The 21,085-nt window shown below is 45.0% G+C and overlaps 1 protein-coding gene across 3 annotated transcripts in view; it reads left to right on the forward strand.

Annotated features, from left to right (window-relative positions):
• The window catches only part of LOC102463874 (solute carrier organic anion transporter family member 4C1), a 177,200-nt gene that overhangs the window by 147,706 nt on the left and 8,409 nt on the right, over window positions 1-21,085 (forward strand). The window contains exon 15 of one of the 3 annotated variants that reach the window (XR_012904799.2): window positions 1-21,085. This exon is cut by the window's right edge and continues 8,409 nt beyond it. Coding sequence is in view for 1 of the 3 variants with exons in the window: in XM_075932072.2 (XP_075788187.2) it covers window positions 1-47 (47 nt within the window). In the remaining 2 variants the exon portion in view is untranslated. The other 2 variants (XR_012904798.2, XM_075932072.2) reach the window with 2 other exon arrangements.

Below are 21,085 nucleotides of genomic sequence, written 5' to 3' on the forward strand. Positions count from 1 at the left end.
GTCTCTGGAAAATTCTGCATTCAGCAACAACATGCATTACAGAATAAAGTTTGTGGGCCACTTAAAGTTGGATCTAATCTAAACATGACAACACCTAGATAAGAGGTTAGTACCATTTTGTGCATTACTTATATTGCTAAAGAAAAACATGTCAAGTAAAAACATTTTATAGATTTAAAACAAAACCTAGGAATTAGTTGTAAAAAAAACCAACAACTGCTACAGGAGCAAATGAAACACAGTGGATAGAGTTGACATGCTGTGCAGTATTTTGTTGTATGTGGAAATGATGTGCTTATAAAATTTACACTTGCAATGTCTGAGGTACCCTTTAAGTTTTATTCATTGTCCTATGGCAGTGTTTCTCAAAGTGTTTTGTGGGATCACTTTGGGAAAGCTGTTAGTGGGCTTGTACAGCTTTGTTTACCTAAAGGGTCTGTAGCAACATAGCCACATAGCCTTGCAACTCCAATTAGTTCCAGTTTGCTGTTTCATGCATGCACATGAGAACCTCTGAGTGCTTCAGAAGACTTGCGTTCACAACAATCAATGCATACTGATTCTTGGGGATCAGAATTGTGACATGTATTTGATTCTTGAGGTAACAGTAGGTGTCTGAAATCTTTTATATTCTAAAACCAAGCAATTCAGAAGTTTCTAAATTATGTAAATATGTTATTACAATAGGCTCATATTTGCTATTTTTACTGGTAATTTATTGGATTGTGAACAATATAACAATATATACAGAGTAGTTCCAACACATCCATCCTGTAGCTTGCTATTCCTCATTTCCTGTTGAAATGACCGAAGCAAAATGCAGTGATTACATGTTTTTGTTTCCCAGCTTTTCGACAGTTACACTGTAGTTGCCAGAAGAAATATTCCAATTGTTAAAAAAAAAAAAAAAAAAAAAAAAAAGATGGTGCAGAAAGGAATTTTGTATGGGAGGGAGGGTTAGGTTGGCTATTAGGAAAAACTATTTTACTGGAAAGGTGGTGAAGCACTAGAATGGTTTACCTAGGGAAGTGGTAGGAACTCCATTCCTAGAAGTTTTTAAGTCCAGACTTGACCAAGCCCTGGGGGATTTAGTTGGGGTTGGTCCTGCTTTCTATTTCTATGAATATATATTACAAAACAGAAATGATTCATTTTATCAGTTACACCATGGCTATTAATGGTATTCAATCACTGGGATGACAAATAATTCTTTGTTTCCCAACCTATTTCCTACCTGGATGCAGATGCTGATTGTAATATACTGGGATCTGTGTTTTCATTCACATCATCTCTGTATGCAGGAAGTAAGTGCAGACTTCAGTAGGCATGTCACTTGCTGTGCAATTCAGAGTGGTGAATATTTTAAAGAGGAGACTTGCCTAATGAATTTTTTCATTTGAATTATATTTTGATGGTGTTTTGCCTTGAAATAGGTAGATTAGCCCACTGAAGTCAATGGGAATTTTTAGAGACTCAGCAGTTTTGAAAATCAAGCCTAATTAGGTACTTTCATAGACTTCTAGAATACTAGAACTGGAAGGGATCTCGAGAGATCATCAAATCCAGTCCCCTGCCCTCATGGCAGGACCAAGCACTATCTAGATCAGGAGTTCCCAACCTGGGGTATGTGTACCCTCAGGGGGTACGAGAAGCTTGTCAAGGGGGTACGGGGAATATTTGGTAAGTCACTAGATTATCCTAATTGAAATATTCCCAAAGTAGTAGTGTTAGTGAAAAAAGATGCAGATTCTAGAGCCTAGAATTTATTTCCTTTCATATTGAATAGGGGGTATGGGAAGTTTTACTAAAAGCCAAGGAGGTACGGGTACTGAAAAAGTTTGGGAACCCCTGATCTAGATCATACCAGGGGGAGGGAGCATGCTGTAGGTTGCCAACCCCTGATCTAGATCATCATTGATGAGTGTTTGTCTAACCTGCTCTTAAATATCTCCAGTGATGGAGATTCCACAACCTCCCTAGGCAATTTATTTTGGTACTTAACCACCCTGACAGTTAGGAAGTTTTTCTTAATGTCCAACCTAAACCTCCCTTTCTTCAGTTTAAGCCATTGCTGCTGCTTCTATCATTAGAAGCCAAGGAGAACAATTCCCCTCTGTGATGGTCCGCCAGCGACCCGCGTGAGAGACAGCCTGGGTGGCCGGGCTGCAGAAAGTGACAGCACGGCCCAAGCCCCTCCCACCAGCCCCGGCACAGGCAGGGGAAGCTGGCAGGGCCGTGCTCAACCTCCGCGGCTGTGCCGGCGGGGAACCACTGGTCCCTCCCCGGAGGTCGCGCTGGGCGAGGGCGGGGCAGAGCCAAGCAGCCAAATGGCTGCCGAGAATACAGGCACGCCGCCGGAAGGGGAGGAGCCCCCGAGCAGTGTCTGGCGTGGCGGGCCATTTTAAAAAGGCTCGCTGCCAGCAAGGAAAGGGGCAGCCTCCTCGCAGAGAGGGAGGAGAGCCCCCGGATGCAGAACGGACCCCGAGCGGCACCAAGGTCGGCAGTCGGCCCGGCCTCGGCCCCGGGGTTCCCGGGACAGCCACTGCAGCTGGCGGTCGACCAGTCCCAGCTCCGACGGAGATTGGACCCCGCTCCGCCAGCCCTGGAAGGAACAGCCCAGTAGAGAGTGGACCCAGTGGAGGGAACAGACCCACGAGGCATCACCAGAGCAACTCCGGAACCGGACTTCTGAACCAGGGTAGGCTTCAGGGACTGGGGCAGTGACCCGAAGGGACCCGGAAAGGGAGGAAGGAGCCCGGGGCGGGGCCCTCTTGGTGTCGGTGGGTAGACGGGTTATGGCAGGAGTGACCCCTGTCTACCGTGTCGGGGCGCGAGCAAGCCCTGATGCTTAGGGCCCCGGGTTGGGACCTGGAGAGAGGGCAGGACCGGGTCCCCCTCCCTCACCTCTGAGGAGCATTCAAGCCCGGGCAACGCCGGCTCAGGCATACAACAGAATCAGGTGACAGGCAAACCAGAGAGACTGGACTGTGGGCTCAGGCCCCCACCTCGCAGGGGCGTGTGACAGCTACAGGGTCCACCGACCTCCCTCCCCTCCTTGGGGAGGGGGTGATCTCACCAATTGTCAGGGCTTATAAACAGGGGACCTAGGCAGGATACTGACGGAAAGAGGGCGGAGGGGTTCGCCGAGCCCCCCTCTCGTGCTGAGGGGGGTGATCGCACCCCGAACCCCTCATACCCTCCCTTCCTCCTTGACACCCTTTGACACCTGAAAATTGCTATCATGTCCCCTCTTAGTCTTCTCTTTTCCAAACTAAACAAGCCCAATTCCTTCAGCCTTCTCTCATAGCTCATGTTATCTAGATCTTTAATCATTTTTGTTGCTCTTCTCTGGACCTTCTCCAATTTCTCCACATATTTCTTGAAATGTGGTGGCCAGAACTGGACACAATACTCCAATTGAGGCCTAATCAGTACAGAGTAGAGCAGAAGAATGACTTCTCAGGTCTTGCTTACAACACTCCTGTTAATGAATCCCAGAATCATGGTTGTTGTGTATGTGGGGTGTGTGTTTGTTGTTGTTGTTTTTGCAACAGTGTCATACTGTTGACTTGTATTTAGCTTGTGGTCCACTATGACCCCTAGATCCTTTGCTGCGGTACTCCTTCCTAGACAGTCACTTCCCATTCTATATGAGGGTATGTCTACACTACAGCGCTAATTTCAACTAACTTAGTTCGAATTAGTTAATTCGAACTAAGCTAATTCGAATTAGCACAGCTAGACTTAAAAACTAGTTCGAATTAGCGTTTTGCTAATTCGAACTAGCATGTCCACATTAAGTGGACCCTGAACCGGGGTTAAGGATGGCCGGAAGCAGTGCCGGCAGGGCATCAGATGAGGACTCAGAGCGTGGAGCTGCTGTCTCAGGCTAGCCGAGGGCTGTGCTTAAAGGGACCCGACCCCCACCCCGGACAGACAATTCTCAGGGTTCCCTGCTTGCAAAGCAGTCCTGGCTTGGAGTGCCCTGAGTGCCCACACGTGGAACATCACAGCACTCGGCCATCAGCCCGGCTGCACTTGCCACAGGCTGCCATCCGGGGGGTGGGAGTAATCGGGGGGCTGCAGGAGAACTTCCACCCTGAGAAGCCCGCAGAGCCAGCCCAGTCCTCCCCATCGGGGGTGCGTACTCCATTCCTCCCTCACCTCCTTCCACTTACCCTTTCCTAGCCCCCCTTCCTGATATACAAAATAAAGAAAACGTGTGTTCAAAAATAGAATCTCTCTTTATTGAACAAAACTGGGGGAGACTGGGAAAAAGAGGTGGGAGAGGGGAGGGCAACTAAAATGATCAGGGGTTTGGAACAGGTCCCATATGAAGAGAGGCTAAAGAGACTGGGACTTTTCAGCTTAGAGAAGAGGAGACGGAGGGGGGATATGATAGAGGTCTATAAAAGCAAGAGTGGTGTGGAGAGAGTGCATAAAGAAAAGTTCTCCATTAGTTCCCATAATAGAAGGACTAGAGGACACCAAAGGAAAGGAATTGGTAGCAGGCTTCAAACTAGTAACAGAAAGTTCTTCTTCACAAAGCAAATAGTCAACCTGTGGAACTCCTTGCTGCAGGAGGCTGTGAAGGCTAGAACTAGAACAGAGTTTAAAGAGAAGTTAGATCAAGTCATGAAGGTTGGGTCCATGGAGTGCTATTAGCCAGGGGGTAGAAATGGTGTCCCTGCCCAAAGTTTGTGGAAGGCTGGAGATGGATGGCACGAGACAAATGGCTTGGTCACTGTCTTTGGTCCATCCCCTCCAGGGTACCTAGGGTTGGCTGCTGTTGGCAGACAGGCTACTGCACTAGATGGACCTTTGGTCTGACCCAGTACGACCATTCTAAGCTCAGGGCTCAGGGTCGGGGGGTCTCAGTCGACCACCCTGATTTTCATGCAAACCTGCTCCTGGGTGGCCAGGCTGGCAACTCTCCTGCCCTAGACAGCCACTTTCCTGTGCCTAGTGCGGAGTTCGTGGATGAAGTCCACGATGTCTGCAGAAGACCAGGCGGGTGCCCACCTCTTGCGGTCCTGGCCAGGTTCCCGAGAGCCAGCCAGCCGTCCCGGGAAGAGGCGGAGGGCTGGGGGGCATTGGGTGGCTGGCTCATGGCATGCCAGGTGCTGGTTCTGCTGGCTGGGTGCTGGCAGGCTTGCACCTGGCACGGGCACCATAGCCAGCCTGTGCCCCTTTAAGGGCGCCGGGGCAGGGAGGGGGGCATACGAGTTTCCCTGGTGGTACCCAGAGTGGCCACCAGGGAAAGCTGGGGAGGGCTAGCCTCCCACTAGTTCGAATTAATGGTCTACACAGCCCTTAATTCGAACTAGTAAGTTCGAACTAGGCTTAGTCCTCGTAAAATGAGGTTTACCTAGTTCGAACTAAGCGCTCCGCTAGTTCGAATTAAGTTTGAACTAGCGGAGCGCTAGTGTAGCGCCTATCAAAGTTAATTCGAACTAACGTCCGTTAGTTCGAATTAACTTTGTATTAATTCGAACTAACGTCCGTTAGTTCGAATTAACTTTGTAGTGTAGACATACCCTATGTGAAATGGATTGTTCCTTCCTAAGTAAAGTATTTTGCATTTGTCCTTATTAAGCTTCATCCTATTTACCTCAGACTATTTCTCCAGTTTGTCCAGATCATTTTGAATTATGACCCTATCCTCCAAAGCAGTTGCAACCCCTCCCAGCTTGGTACCATCTGCAAACTTAATAATCGTAGTCTCTATGCCACCATCTAAATCATTGATGAAGATATTGAACAGAACCAGTCACAAAGCAGACCCCTGCAGAACTCCACTTGTTATGCTGGTTCAGCATGACTGTGAACCTTCAGTTACTACTCTCTGAAAATGGTTATCTAGCCAGTAATACACCTACCTCATACTAGCCCTATCTAAGTTGAATTTCCCTAGTTGATTGATAAGAAACTCATGTGAGACCATATCAAATGCTATACTAAAGTCTAGGTATATCACGTTCACCACTTCTCCCTTATCCAAAAGACTTGTTATCCTATCAAAGAAAGCTATCAGATTGGTTTGACATTATTTGTTCTTTACAAATCCATGCTGGCTGTTACTTATCTTATTTTCTATGGCTTAGAAGAGAATTTACCTATATGCATTTACTTGAAAAATGCTTTATCCTAAATTCTTAGTGATGTTCCTATATTTTTATTTATGCACTTTAGAGGGGGGAGTTCCTACTCCTCTTTGTTTGGAAAGTGGTAGTGAGGAGGGTTTGCTTGGTGGCAGGCCTTGTGAAGGATAAAAAAAGTAATTGTTGAGCATTGAGATAAAATGGAGGTTATGGAGGTTGTGACGGCGCGTTGGGGTCCCCCGTCTCCTGCACCCCGAAATGGCACAAACAGACTGCACCAGCCAGTAGAATTGAGGAAGTTTATTGCCTCTCCAGGATACAGCACAGCACAGATGTAGTCTGGTCACAGAGCTGGGCTAGGATGCCTCAGGCCCCCTTGAGTTGGGGGGAGACTGGGCCCCTAAACTCCAGCTCCTCTCCCTAGGCTGTCTCATCCATCCTCACAGACAGCCACCAACCAACTAACCAACTTCCAGCCCTGCCCCCCAGCCAGGGCAGCATTCCACCTTCCTTTGTTCCTCTCCATGGGGGGTGTCTGGCCCCTGGCTCAACAAGTTTGGCATTACCTCTGCCTAGCGAGGTTTTCCCTGCTGGGTCTTGCTCCAGACAGCAGGGGTCACCACAGCCCAGCAAGTACCCCCACTACGTCACAGAGGTCCCTTCTGGTTCCCCCTCATAAACCCTCCCCCCCCCCCCAGGACTGGACAAACGCTTATAAATTAGCTATAAATGGTGGCTGTTTTGACCTTGCTGTTCCTGAATGTTCCTTTCTGTATCCATTCTCTCTTGCTCCTCTTTCAGTCATCTTATCTGATCAACGGTTCCCTTTGACTCCAGTGGTGAAAGATAAAGGCCAGGAGAACTGTCATGATATCAGCATGCTTCTACCACTTATTGTAGTTCTGACAGCACCAGGCTGTGAAAGGAGGGTTTGTTATGAATATTTTATGCACAATAAAACAGGTAGACCTCTGGTGACTGTCCTCCAGTTCTTGGCAGAGGTGTCTTCCACATCATACTTGGCATCAGTTGTAGTTATATAAAAAGGATAAGAAAGAGCGTAATCACCCTCTCTATGAATTGAGTGAAGGAATTCCCATTGTCTATATCTGGGCTTGGATCAATCTCTTATTTCAAAGTGCATTTTGATAGTCTTGCTTTCACAATGCACTGTTAGTCACAGTTCCTATGGCAGTCCTTGTTATAGGTACAGAAATGTGCCATGAATTAAATTCCTCCTTCATATTCAATGTAGTGTACAAATGCAAGAAGCAGAAAAGTGAATAGCTCTTCCATCCTCAGTATGGTGACTGAGTGATAGACTGTTTTAGGCCCTCCCCTATGCTGATGTGATCAGGGACCATTTTAGCTCTGTTGTGAGCTAGAGCAGCCTAAAGGTACATGTAGAGGCGGCACTATTTCGGGATACTTCCAGAATCCCAAAATAGTTATTCTGCGTCCTTTTAAGCAAGCCCGTTATTTTGAAATCTAACAAGCTCACTATTCCGACATCCCTGTAAACCCCGTTCCATGAGGATGTTTTGAAATAGCATTTTATTTAGAAATTCGGTGCTGTGTAGAAGCGCCAAATTTTGAAATAAGCTATTTTGAAATTAACTCAAAATAAGCTATGCAATTTGCATAGCTCAAATTTTGTAGCTTATTTTGGGATAAGATGCAGTGTAGATTCCCCCCTTGAGAACAGCTGAGGTTTAGGAATTCTCAGTCCTCCAACACAATGCGTTACATTCCTCTCTCCCTCTCTTCACTGAAGGATGCTGCAGGGGGTGTTGCAGAGGCAGACTATGTTAAGTAGTCACAGGACATTGCGTAAACTGTCTACTTTGCTCATGCCTAATAAAACCTAGGCTGCAAAACTAAAATGCTTTGGTAGAAGTTTGAATACTTATTTCTGTGGTTTTGACTTACTCTGAACAGTGTTTTTCAGGCTGTTTCCTTTCCCATCAGAAAATATACAGGTTCATAGATTTTATTCCAAGTTAATCAGAATTTTTTGAGTCTCATTAAACAAATTGAAATAGTTTCAGAGCAACCAATGCATATGAAGCCTAAATTGTTTGCAAAAGCTGTGCTTTAATTTTCGTGGCAGCATTTATCCAGTGATAGTCCCTTATAAAGTTCAGTTCCAGCCTCTTATCAATGTTGCGGCTCATCACTCTGCATCCCTACATTACTACTCTGGGAGGAGCTTGAGTTTCACATTGGCTTTCCCTTTGTCACCAAAGACAAGTAACTGTGTTAACTGTAAAAACTTAAAAAACAATGAATAGTCCTGCAGCACCTTATAGACTAATACAAAAATGTATATGATATCATGAGCTTCTGTGGGCACAACTCTGTGTCACCATGCCAAGGGCACTCCTACCCTCCCTCTCTTCCCCCACCAACTTGCTGTGATGGAGGTCCCTTGTGATGGCAAGGGTTATAGGTGCCTAATACTGTCACTGTTTAGTCAATGTCCAGTTCCCTCTGGCTGTGTATAACAACAAGAGCTTCACAATGCTCTGCCCAGATTCCATCCTTAAAAGCACTACAGGCAGTCCCCGGGTTACGTACAAGATAGGGACTGTAGGTTTGTTCTTAAGTTGAATTTGTATGTAAGTCGGAACTGGTACATATTGTAGGGGAAACTCTAGCCAAACATTTCTCCAGAACTCAGCTTTATTCTCCCACACCTCACTTCCCTCAGTCCTTTATTCTCAAGCTGAGGTGTCTGCTGAGAAAAGCCGCTCTGCGACTCCCTGGTCTGCTGGGTTGGGGAGGCACTAGCTTCGTGTCTCCCTGGTCTGCTGGGGGGGAAGCAGCTAGTGCGGGGTTGCCTCACCCCGTTTGTAAGTAGGGATCGGATGTAAGTCGGATCCATGTAACCCGGGGACTGCCTGTATTCCCAATATCACAATATGTATTGCTATATCTCTCTATTGTTGTGTTTTGAAAAGCCAGCTACTTTTGCTGTTTGGCTAGCTTTGCCTTTTCATGACAAAGCTGTGATTTACACTGCACACCTGATTATATTTCATATATTCAACATTTTACTCAATTGATTAATAGCATTAAGCTAGTGTGCTCCCTCTCCCTCTCCCCTTTTCAGAGTCCTCTCTCCCCATACACCAGGGTGCTCCTTCTAAAACATCAGTTGATCTTGGTCTGTTTACACTGATAGTTTCTTTAAGTAGGGGATCAAACATTTTCTAACTAATGGTGATGAATGGTAGTTTTAGGTGATGAACAGGTAGCTTAGTCCAGCTCTTGGGGGCAGAGGGAAGGTGGGAAGCTTGATCATCTTAGTCAATTTTAGCACTTTAAAAAGGAAGAGACAGCTTGACTAGGCAGTACACTTGCTGTCTACATTGGCTAAAACTGAAAATAAATATACTGTTACCAAGCTCTACACACACACACACACACACACACACACACACTGCAATGCAGTAAACCAATTTTGTTACCTTGGCCTGGAGAGACTTTTTCCATTAAGCTGATTGTAGAGGTCCCAATAATGAGTCCTGAGATGATGAAGTACCCATCTGCAGCTGTTCTTGAAATGATCACAAGTAGTAGCAGGCTGAACTAATGCTGCCCTCTATCATATACGTGTACAGACTTTTTCCCTCTTGCTTTGTGCCTTCCTCTTATTTCTAGGTTTTATTGTCAAGGACCTGTCTACATTAGAAATATAACTACTACTGTGCAGGTAGTAGCCTCTGGGTTCTAATACCATTTTTAATATTGTGGTTTGTGTGAATAGGGATGATGAACACAAGTGTATCCTGAGTTTGTGGTATCTACTTTATAAATGTTATCTGTATTTCTGTGAGACAGGGATTATGCTGACTGATTGGGAAAGGATTATGAAGCTAGTCTTATTATGTTTCCTTATGGTATGTGCATTGTGAGACAATACAGACGTCTCCTTGTGGGAGTGGTTCTCAACCTGTGGACCAAGAGTTGCTTGCAGCCTAATCAGCACATAGAGGAGGTCCGTCTGACATCCTCGGGGCCATACAGGTAGTAGGGGATGTGACCAACATATGCATCCCACAATGGTAAATAGGTTGAAAAGCCTTATGGATTTCAGAATGCAGAAACCTTGGAATCATCTGAGCCCTTGGCCACTAGACAAGAGCAAGAGGTGGAAACTTTAAAGATGAGAATGGAAAACATCTTCCAGCAAGGATTAACATATAAACTTTCTGACTATCCACAGGGATGTGTGGTGAATAGCTGGCACAAAATAAAGTAAACTTGACTGTAAATGGCACATGACATTCTAATTAATGAAATCACAGTGCTGAAAAGTATAGGAATGGATACGTAGTGGTGAAATATTCAAGTTAAAGAATTGGTGGTGGGAGTGGAAACATAATATTAAGGAAAAAATAATGGTAGGCCAATGTCTTGAGTAGTGATAAGAAGGCATACCCAGAGGCAAAAACAGAAGCCAAAGGAAGTGCTGCATGAGCTAAAAGTATGGCTTATGACATGCCATATAGCCAACCAGGAGAACATGAGGGAGAAAAGACCATTTATAGACTTGCCAAAAGGCAAAAGAGAAAATGATTAGATGTGGATGAGTTTACTAAAATTAGAAATGAACATAGTATAATACATAAATTGTGAATCATTTGTCAAAGTTAGAATCTTACTATACAGAAAGAGAGATGAATGAGGAAAACCCAAGGGAGAACATGCAAGCTGAACTAGAACAAAACAAATTGCATATGGGAGGAAAAGGTTGCAGAGGCACTTCAGAAAATGAAACGAGATAGCGTCTAGACCAGAAGAAGTGCTAATGGATGCACTGAGTCATTGGGAAAGGAAGTCATCTTCTTATAAGTCTGTTCAATAATATTCTTCAGAATGAGAAAATATCAGATGAATGGCATAAACGTTTTGTGATGCTTATATTTAAACATAACAGAGGTGTTATATGATGGGCTAACTGTTGCTCAATTAAGATGATGTCATACTATGAAAATATGGGAGAAGACTACTGAAAAACAGTGGTGTGTAATAATTGAAGTATGGAAGGGTGAGTATGGGTTCATTCCAGGAAGGAAAACAATTTATGCTATCATTGCACTCTGAACCCTTGTGGAGAAATTCAGAAAAAAGAGATGGCAATTGGTCATGGTCTCTGTGAGCCTGGAGAACATGTACAATTATGTACCCAGAGAATTCATTTGTTAGTGGTTCTGATGGAGCAATGTGCTGGAAGGATATGTCCATCTTATTCAAGGTATGTATGATGAAGTGACTATTGTAGTCAAAATTAAATAATGCTATCAGTAAACCGTAGCCTGTATCAGAGATGAACATCAAATCTCTTTTTGTTTGCATTTGTCATAAATGTGATAAATGAGACCATGGACCATGCTTTAGTGATGTGTGATGGGGTGCAGTCACACACGACCCCTCGGGGGTGCCTCCTGGGGTGCTACTCGCCTTCCCGTTCTCTGGGGCTCCTCACTGCCCAGTCCTGCTGGGCTAGCTCCACTGGTCTCCCCCTGCCAAGGCCCCAAGCTGAGGTCCCTGCCAGAGAAGTAGTACAGACACTGACCACTTCAGATCCAAGGAGAGTGCACTTTAGGGCCCAGCCTCCTGAGAGAGCACTCTGCAGAGAATTAGGTAAGCCCCCTTTAGCAATGAACACTGGTTGCCCTCCTACCCACCTCCCAGGTAACAATCACTTACACTGGGTTTGATAGAAAATAAAAATGGTTTTATTAAGTTGAAGCAGTAGGATTTAAGTAGTAATAAGAGAAAGAAGGCAGAGCAAAGTAGGTTACAAATCAAAAGAAATAAAATCACTTGACTAATTCTACATTGAAATCTCAGTACAAACTTAATCAAACTCACCCTAAAACCTCTTTTCCAGCTGCCACTCTAAACCAGGGCTATCTTCCCCGCCTGGGGTCTCAGCGTCTTTTCTTCAGGTGCAGCCCAGCCAAAAGACCCAGGCCTCTCCTTTCCTATTCCTTTTGTTAAGGAGTTGAGGCCACTCCCTATCAACCACTACTCAGACTGAAGGATGAAAGAGATAATTTAACAGTTGAGGGTAACACCCTCTATGTCTCTCATTCACACATTTGGAACTCACAAAGTATTCCCCACTCCATGTGTCTAATTTTACACACACACACGATACATACAACAGAGTAAGATAAACAGAACTAGCAGATCATGACATGAAGATTGATGGGTTACATGAAATAATTTGCTCAAACCACCTTTGAATTATATATATTCACGTCCATGAGTCCATTTAATAAAGCATGGGGGGAGGGAGGGTGTGCTCCATCACAATCTGTGCAGAGGATGATGAGCCAGCTTTTAACAGTGGCAACATAGTTTTGACCAGGCTGGGCTTAGAGTGAATGTTAGGAAGACTGAAGTAGGAGGACTCCCCACTAACTGCTGGCATTGGCAGAGAGTTGAGAATGAAATTCAAATACTTAAGATCAATGGCTGCTGACAGTGGTGTTATTTTGAGTGCTGCCCAGCATGATACTATAGCACTTCTTGGTGCAAATGCCAGATCTCACTTCTTTGTGACAGAAATATATCAATAAAGTTAAAACAGTATAAAACAGTCACTTGACACCTCCTAAAGCACAGGACAGACTTGGCCAGTCACTAGAAAGAAAATCAATATGCATTCCATCATGGAAATAAAAATGTTGACACATTCGAATGGCAGATATTTCAGTGAAGGTATGATAGGAAATGAAACAAGGAGGGTGTAAGTGGCCTAATGCAATTGAAGACCAGCTTAGGGAGGCTAGGTTATGTTGGTTTGGGCATACCCAGTGGAGAGCTGAGAGTTATATAGAATGTGATGCATGGAAACCTACCAAGGCGGGAGACCAAATTCTTAGTACTTGGACTGGATGTGAGCAGACTAAGGGTATGTCTACAAAGAAAAGTTATTTTGAAATAACAGCCGTTATTTCAAAATAACTGTACTAGCATCTACACAAGCCAACCATTATTTCAAAATTAATTTGAAATAGCGGAGGGCTTATTTTGAACGTGGTAAACCTCATTCCATGAGGAATAGCACCATTTCAAAATTGCTATTTTGAAATAACTACGGTGTAGATGCGGAATAGAGGCTATTTCAAAATAGGGGGCTTCCAGCCCTTCCCAGGGTGCCCTGTTGGACACTCTGGTCCCAACCAAGAAAACTCCTCTCCTCCTCCCATCCCTGGAGCCCTTAAAGAGGTAGAGTCTGGCCGCAGTGTCTGTGCCAGCTCCAGGCCTGCCAGCCCAGAGCCAGTATTCGCTGCCCCTGACCCAGTGGCCCTAGCATGTGCCAGGTAGCCAGTGCCAGCCAGCCTTCCACCACTCCCTGGGCCCAGTCCCCCAGCTCCCAGGAGCCTGCCAGGGGCCGGGGAAGCGGGTTCCTTCCTAGTCCAATGTGGAGATCATGGACCTGATTGAATTTGAGAGTATGTCTCCAATGTCCAGGATCTCCACACTAGATGGAGGAACACAGCCATCTATGGCAGGATAGCTGCCAGCCTGATCACCAAAGGCCACATCCGAACCCAGGAGCAGGTTCAGATGAAAATTAAGGAGCTGTGGCAGGCCTATGCCAGGGCCACAGGGGGCAGCTCCCAAACAGGGGAAGACCCTGAAAGCTGCCCCTATTTTGACACCCTGGACCGCATCCTGGGGGGCGGTACAATCTGTGCCCTGTTACCTACCAGCCCTGTGCTCTTGCGTAGCCAGAGAGTGACATTCTTGGAAAACCATCTCCCCCTTCTCCTAGGCCTCTGCTAGAATCAGACAAAGCAAGGAAAAGGCCAGGGAAGACACACCTAAACTAATTAAGGAAACACCCCAGCCTCATCTGCATTGAAGATAGAACTCATTAGCATACAGAATGGAGACTAGGTCTTCCAAGGCAGGAACCACAGTGAACAATGGGATAGCGAAAGCAGAGAAGCACTGCCTGATGGGAAATCTCTACTCCAGATGCTAATGAACCCAGGCCTGCTCACACCCAAATTAGTCATTATCAGACCAGTTCTAGTAACAATCCTATTGACATCTAAAATACTGAAACTGCCTAGTTGCATTGTGAGCTTGTTCAAGGAACATCACCCATAACCAGGGGTGATCAGTCTCTATTGTCTCGCCTCTTTCTCTTTGAACTATTGTCCTATCCCTATAAAAACTCCTATCCTTGCCCTGGATTTAAACTGCATCAGTTCCATTGAGACTTCATCATCTCCTGTCGGATCGTGCTGGGGGCTCTGCTCTGCTTGTCTCCTGCCCTCTGGACCCCCAGCTCCCATCACCATCTGGGAATCCCGATTGGTGTGTTAGGCCACAGAAAATTGGGCCTAGGGCGGTTATGCTAAGACAGACCTATCTGGGTAGTCCCCAACAAGTGCAAGCTTCACAGAGTGGTGAGATCTCTCTCTCTCTGTCTCCTTCCTCCCCCCCCCCCCACCTATATCTAAGCCTAGCCTCCTGACTCTGCCCTATGTAAACTGTTATATGGTTAGCTAGCCCTAACATTTGTAATCAGTTCCAATTTAGATTTAATAGTGTAACTGTTTTGTGTGTTTGGCTCCCTATATATATAATAAATAACTTTCATTGTTAAGCTGGTTGTTTCTCTCTCTTTCTTTCTCTTTTGCTCAATCTTCCTCAAGGGGTGTTGTTTTAGCTTTCTCATTCGCTCTGCAACAACGCTTCTTGTGCCCAATCTAAAGATCCCTGTATTGCCCAAAATCCTGTGGGGTTTGCTCATCGTGTGGTTTACCAATGAATGACTGTGGTGTGAAAGTGGGGATAAGGGGTGCTGAACCTGGGGGCATATGAGGATGGCAGCTTAAAGTCCTGTTTAATCCAACCCACTGAGTCCAAAGGCACATGAGGGTGCAGTGTGGCATTGCTGTTAAACCCAGCCTGCTGAGTCCAGGGACATATGAGGGGTCAGCTTTTTAGTGCTGATTACCTAGTCCTCTCAGACGTGCTCTGTTAATGGGAGTGAGTGTCTGTGTGTGTTGCTAAGTGAGAAGTTCCTGCAGGAGCGCTCCAGTGGGAGGGGGAATTGACAGCAGGGAGAAAATTCAGCTCCATTTGAGAGCACAAGTAAGCACAAGCAGCAAGCACACTCATAGAATTGATAACCTTCCCCCAGTCCCATAAAAGTAACCCTAATAAATGAGCATACCCCAGAATATTGGGCAAATCTGGTAACAAATCTAGGTGGTCATCAACCCTGGGGCAGAAGGCCCTGACCAGGGCATGGAGGAGGAGGAGGAGGAGAGCCAGGAGCTGCAGGAGCCTGGAGGGAGTGTGCCGCCCAGCTAGGACCCCCGAGCCATCTCAGGGGACCAGTCGCCGGTGTCATCCAGGGAGGCAACAACATGTGAGTGCCCATCACTGTCTCCTTATGGGGGGAGGGGAGTGCGAGGGAGACTAGGGACTACGCACATGTGGGCCTTGCTGACCAGGGATCATGCAGCAACCTGTGCATGTGCGAGCACGTGCCGTGCCACCTCTGGGCACGTGGCCTCAGCTGTCTTCCACACAGGGGCCTTGGCCTGTTAGCCACACGTGTGTGTGAAGAGACATGACATGCTCCTGACCCGAAAGTGGGACACTGCAGGACACCCTGCCTCCACAAGCCCTCTCTACTCAGAGGCAGTGGACATCTCCCCCCGACACACACCCACACTGATGTAGCACAGGGGCATGAGTGCCGTCTCAGGGCAGCTCCCACTCCCTGGGATAGCAGGACGTCCTGAACATGGCCTGTGTGCAAGCACATCGGTTCTGATGGTGCGGAGAACTGTTGTCCTCGCTTGCAGAGGGGGGCTGGGCTTCACCCACTGTGACCCCAGGGATAACTGACCACTTCTCTTGTTTCTCCACAGACACACCAACTGGCGGGAGCAGCTTGCCCAGGGCCGTACCATCTGTGAGCACCTGCAGACCCTGGTGCAGAGACTGCTGCCTCCTGCCGCTCCAGCCCCTGCTCCCTCCCCAGCTTCCGCTCCTCCTTCCACTTCTTCTCCCGCTCCCGCTTCTTTCTCCACACCCTCCTCACTCCACTGGGGATGCCAAGCCCCCTGCACCGGTGGTGCTTGGAGACAGTTGGGCCGGCGAGACCCCCAACCCTGATCCCTGAGCTTCTCCTCCCCCTTCCTCCCCTTGCCTCCCCCTGCCAGCTCCCTCCTCCCATGTTTCCCCCTCCCATCCTCCCCCTCCCACCTTCTTTCCCCATTCTCACCTCTGTTTCATTCCCCCCCACCCCAGTTTTGTTCAACAAAGAGACTTTGTTGTAATGAATACATGTGTCTTTTACTGTACAGCGGGAAGGGAGGTTGGTGGGGTAAGTGGAAGGATGTGAGGGAAGAATGAGGCACAAGCCCCCAGCGGGGCACATCAGGGAGACCGGTACTGCCTGCAGAATGTGCTGCCAGGCTCACAGCAACACGTCCAGGAGAAGCACCAGAGTGCCCAGGGACAGCTCTGGTTCCATGCTGCAGAGTGCTGTGGTGTCCTGAGTGAGGGCAACCAGAGCACGCAGAGAAAAAAAATGCTTTGCCGTCCCTCAGTGAGGCAAGCAAGCAGGGAAACCTGAGAACTGGCTGTCCTGGGGGTGGGGGGTCCCTTTAAGCACAGGCCTCAGATACCTTGTGTGGCTGCTGCCTGAGGCTAACTCCTGTTCTGATGCCCTGCCAGAACTGGTTCTGGCCAGCCTTAAATGTGATTCAGCGTCCAATCAGTGTGGATGTGCTATTTCAAAATAGCAAAATGCTATTTCAAAATGCATTTTGTGTCTAGACACATTATTTTGAAATAAGATATTTTGAAATAACTATTTTGAAATAAGATATTTCGAAATAACGCTATAGTGTAGACATACCCTAAGAGACTAATCTCCAGGACAGTCAGGCATATGATCATCAATTTTGAAGAAATACTAGAAAAAGATGTGGCTTCTGAATAGGGAAGTGGCAAAGGAAGAAGAAATGATTTATCTGTAATGGTTTTATCCTAACATTAATGCACTGTGATGTCTGAAAGGCTTTCTAGTGTCTGGTAAACTACTGTCTTATTCCTCACCTCCCCCCAGAGTTAATGGTAACCTTAGAAGGCTCACTTCTTTAGTGGAGTTCTGGGAAGGGTGTGTTTAAGTTACAGAGTCTGAAGGGACTAGAGTATTCCAGTTATTGCTGGGGAGGGGGTAGACCCTCCATCTAAGAACATGCATAGGGATACACAGACCATTGAAAATCCCCACACATGGCTTTTATATGGATAATTATTTTGGTTAGGTGTGTCATTCATGGGTTGTGGTCCTTTAACCAAGATAGTTATACTGTTACAATCTGTACTATATACAGTATATAGTTATGTTGGCATGAAGGTATAATAGTTAGGCACCTTTATATCTGTATAATTCCATTTACATTGGGGGGTTGAGAGTTATAGCTCTAGCTATTATGAAATTTCCCATCAGCTTTGACAGATGACATATAGTCACTTACTGTGGGTCCAGAGATCAGATCAAGGACCATTTTTAGACCTTCAGCCCTCTGTGTAAGTGCTACAGGTGAAACCAAAGTAGATAAATGCACTGCTTTTATGCTCTAAAATGCTCTATCTTTTGGTCCTAGGTGGCAGAGCTGCCAGCATCAGAACTTGTCATTGGTTAGTAGCTCTGAGGTGTTGCAGTCAACATTGCAAGACTTGTGGTTGGTCTTGTGTGTCTTTGTAACATTTTCTTGGTATGCGCTAAAATGAGTTCATCTGTAGTTCTCCATAAAAGACAGCCTTCAATATTCCATTGTCAGGCATACTAACCAAATGATTTCAGCATCTTAGCTGTGCTTTCACTATACGAGCTTCAATGCCTGAGTTGTTGCAGCACTCACACCTCAATGTTTGGAAACAAATCTTATCATTTATATCCCATTATCTGCTGTGGACATCATAAGCGGAATTGTTCCAAGTGTTTTATGTGGTATTGAAAAATAGTCCATGTGTTGCAGCCATGATGATAATGATGACATGGTAAATATTCATTTTTGTTTGCAGTCCAACACTAAGTTACATCTAGAGATGATGCTGAAGTTTTCTGAATGCATTGCTGGTTGTACCAATGCTCCTTGTAGTATCATTATTAGCCATTGCATCTTGTGAATCAACATTATCTAGGTAGCAAAATTGTAGTAATTAGTTACCATTACAGTTAAAGTGGTTCAAATAACTGTGTGTAGAACATAATGTGTGTTCTATGGGATTGTTCATTTGGATGTTGGCGGAGGAGGGGCCTTCTGAAGTTGGGGGAGGAAGAAATGAACTTAAGATTTAGATTTCTAATATGTCTGAAAATTGATAAAAAAATCATTGTTCCAAATAATACTGTATCCCTTCTTTTCATCTGAGTTTATGCATTCCTCTACAGAGTGAGAAAAATTCCTATTGCCTTTGGAGAAAAGAAACAACTATATATAATAACTGTAAAAAAGCAACAACAGTCACACTAAAGTATAAAATGTGGCTATGGTCAGAAAAGTTACTCTGTCAAAATAGCATCATGGGGTTCCATGTTTATTCTCCATCAGTGTCTCCAGATAAGGTTTGCTCAGTTAATAAACCAAAGGAAATTTTTTCTAAAGCCAGCATGGCATGCATGCTCAGTGATTTTTCTGAAATTCACACTGTGTAGATTCCATCTTCTACATCTTCACCAACATAAACATTTTGAAATCAAAATTTAGCTGGTAATTTTGTTAATGTATTTTGCAGATTGGCTAACTTTCTCTTTCTCTGTTATATTAACTCTACAGTACAGAGAGTATATGTTGTCAGAAACTTGATTTGGACATTATGGTAAACAGCTATATCTCTGAAGACACAGAGTATGCAGTTATGTGCAAATAACAAGGTGCAGTTTTTAGTCGTTCTGTGACCAGAATCATAAACTGGATGAATTGGCTAAGTTACTGTAAAGTAAGCATGTGTTTGAAAAGATGCACAAACCTCAAATCTTCATCCAAACTAGGGTGATGGTTGTCCTGATTTTTATAGGGAAAGCCATAATATTTGGGGCTTTTTCACACTTGCTACCTGGTCATTCTAATCAAAATCCTAGAGTCTCACTCTTGACATTAACCTCAATCTTTTTGGACATCTCAAAATTCTGATTAAGACCTTTATTCTTCACTTTCTCATTTTGTTTTACAGATGAACCAAGATAGCAGAAGGTTGACTATTCTCAGGATAATTTCTTCCCAGTCCACTACTGGAAAGCAGTAGAAATATTCAAAATGACAACATTACTAAATCACGTGTATAATATGCATTTACATGGTGCCTTTAAAAACATACATGATTGCTATTTCATAGTATAGAAATGCCAAGAGGTCCTGAACAAAAGCATGGCCCTTTTGTGATTGTGCAATACCTATAATAGCAGGAGACATGGTCTCTATCCTGAAGGATTTATAGTCTAAAATAATTCCACTTCCCCTGCTCCTCTCCCCTCCCCCCCCCCGCAGACTTGAGAGGATTCAGTTATTAGCCTAAGTCTGAGCACAACAGAATTGAAATGTTGAACCTGTTCAGCTGAGCTAGCATTTGCCATCTAAAATCTCATTGAAGCAATATAAATAGGCCTTTATAAATGTAAACACATATTTAAGATATCTGTTTTACATAGATGGACTATAAATATTATCATTATGTTATATATGGGGAAACTGAGGCACATGTAATGTGGAAAAATGACCCATCCAAGGTCATATAGTAAACCAGTGGCAGAACTGGCATTAGAATACAGGTATCTTGGCTTCTATGTCTACACAGGGATAAAAACCCTGTAGCTGGTCCAGGTCAGCTGGTTCAGCCTTGCAGGGTCTGGACTCTTGAACTGAAAAATCTCTGTGTAGATGCTTGGCCTTGGCTGTCTCCTGAGTTCTGGGATCCTGCATGGGAGAGGGACCCAGGGCTCTGGCTCCAGTCTAAGCCTAAACATCTGCACAATGATTTTGATCCCTGATGTCTGTCATCTGACGTGAGCCAGCTGCGACTGTGCTGTCTTTTATCTCTCTGTAGATGTACCCTTAATCATCTAGAGCCTAACATATTTAGTAGCCCCAGGTTAGCCTGTGCCAACATTCTCTGGAAATCTGACATGGTCTCTAGAAGTAGTTTTTAGACTCTGTTTAGATTCTCTTCTTTTGATGAATTTCTTGTGTGGCATAGGTGAATTCCAAATTTTGAGAAAAGGGAAATCAGTGTTCCATGTATTTCCCTTACATATCGTATGTCTTTGCCCTTTTCAACTATCTTTAAAGTGCAGAAACAGGTGATTCATATTCTGTGCATTTTAGTACTTGGGTATAGGATAGAGACAATTTAATATTCTGAGGACTAAGTAAATGGCACTTAAGCAATAGCAATCAAGATGCTGAGCATTTCCTTCCAATTAATGACCAGTTGGGAGGAGCTGATGGCCCATGACTGAATCTTGGATCATTAACCTTACACTAGATAATTTCCTAGTAAAATGTGCTGTGGTGACATAATTTTTGCTATTATAAGCTAAATATATTTTAATGGCTTATGAAATGCCTCTACTTTGGTGGGGTTTTGTTTATTTGAGTATGTGTTGTCACTGCCATAAGTAGTACCCTAAATGGCTTAGAACATAGATCCCAGACAGGCTGTTGTGTTTCCTGGTGATATCACTGCATATGTCTACAATTGAGGCAGTCAAGCAAAAGTCTGGTTAAAGAGGGAAGGGGGTCTTCTGTCAGAGATTTTCAATGGGTGGTTCAGAAACTTGCCTTTTAATTAATCAGAGCTGGGATTGCTATTTTTTTTGTGAAAACTGGTTCTTCTCCACCCCAGTGAGTGTTTGGGGATGAGTCAACAGTGTATGTGAGACTATTTACGGTCATGTGACATCAGTTTTGTTGACAAATGTT

Source organism: Pelodiscus sinensis, chromosome 6 (genome assembly GCF_052426305.1).
Source record: "Pelodiscus sinensis isolate ZL-2025 chromosome 6, ASM5242630v1, whole genome shotgun sequence".
NCBI lineage: Eukaryota > Metazoa > Chordata > Testudines > Trionychidae > Pelodiscus > Pelodiscus sinensis.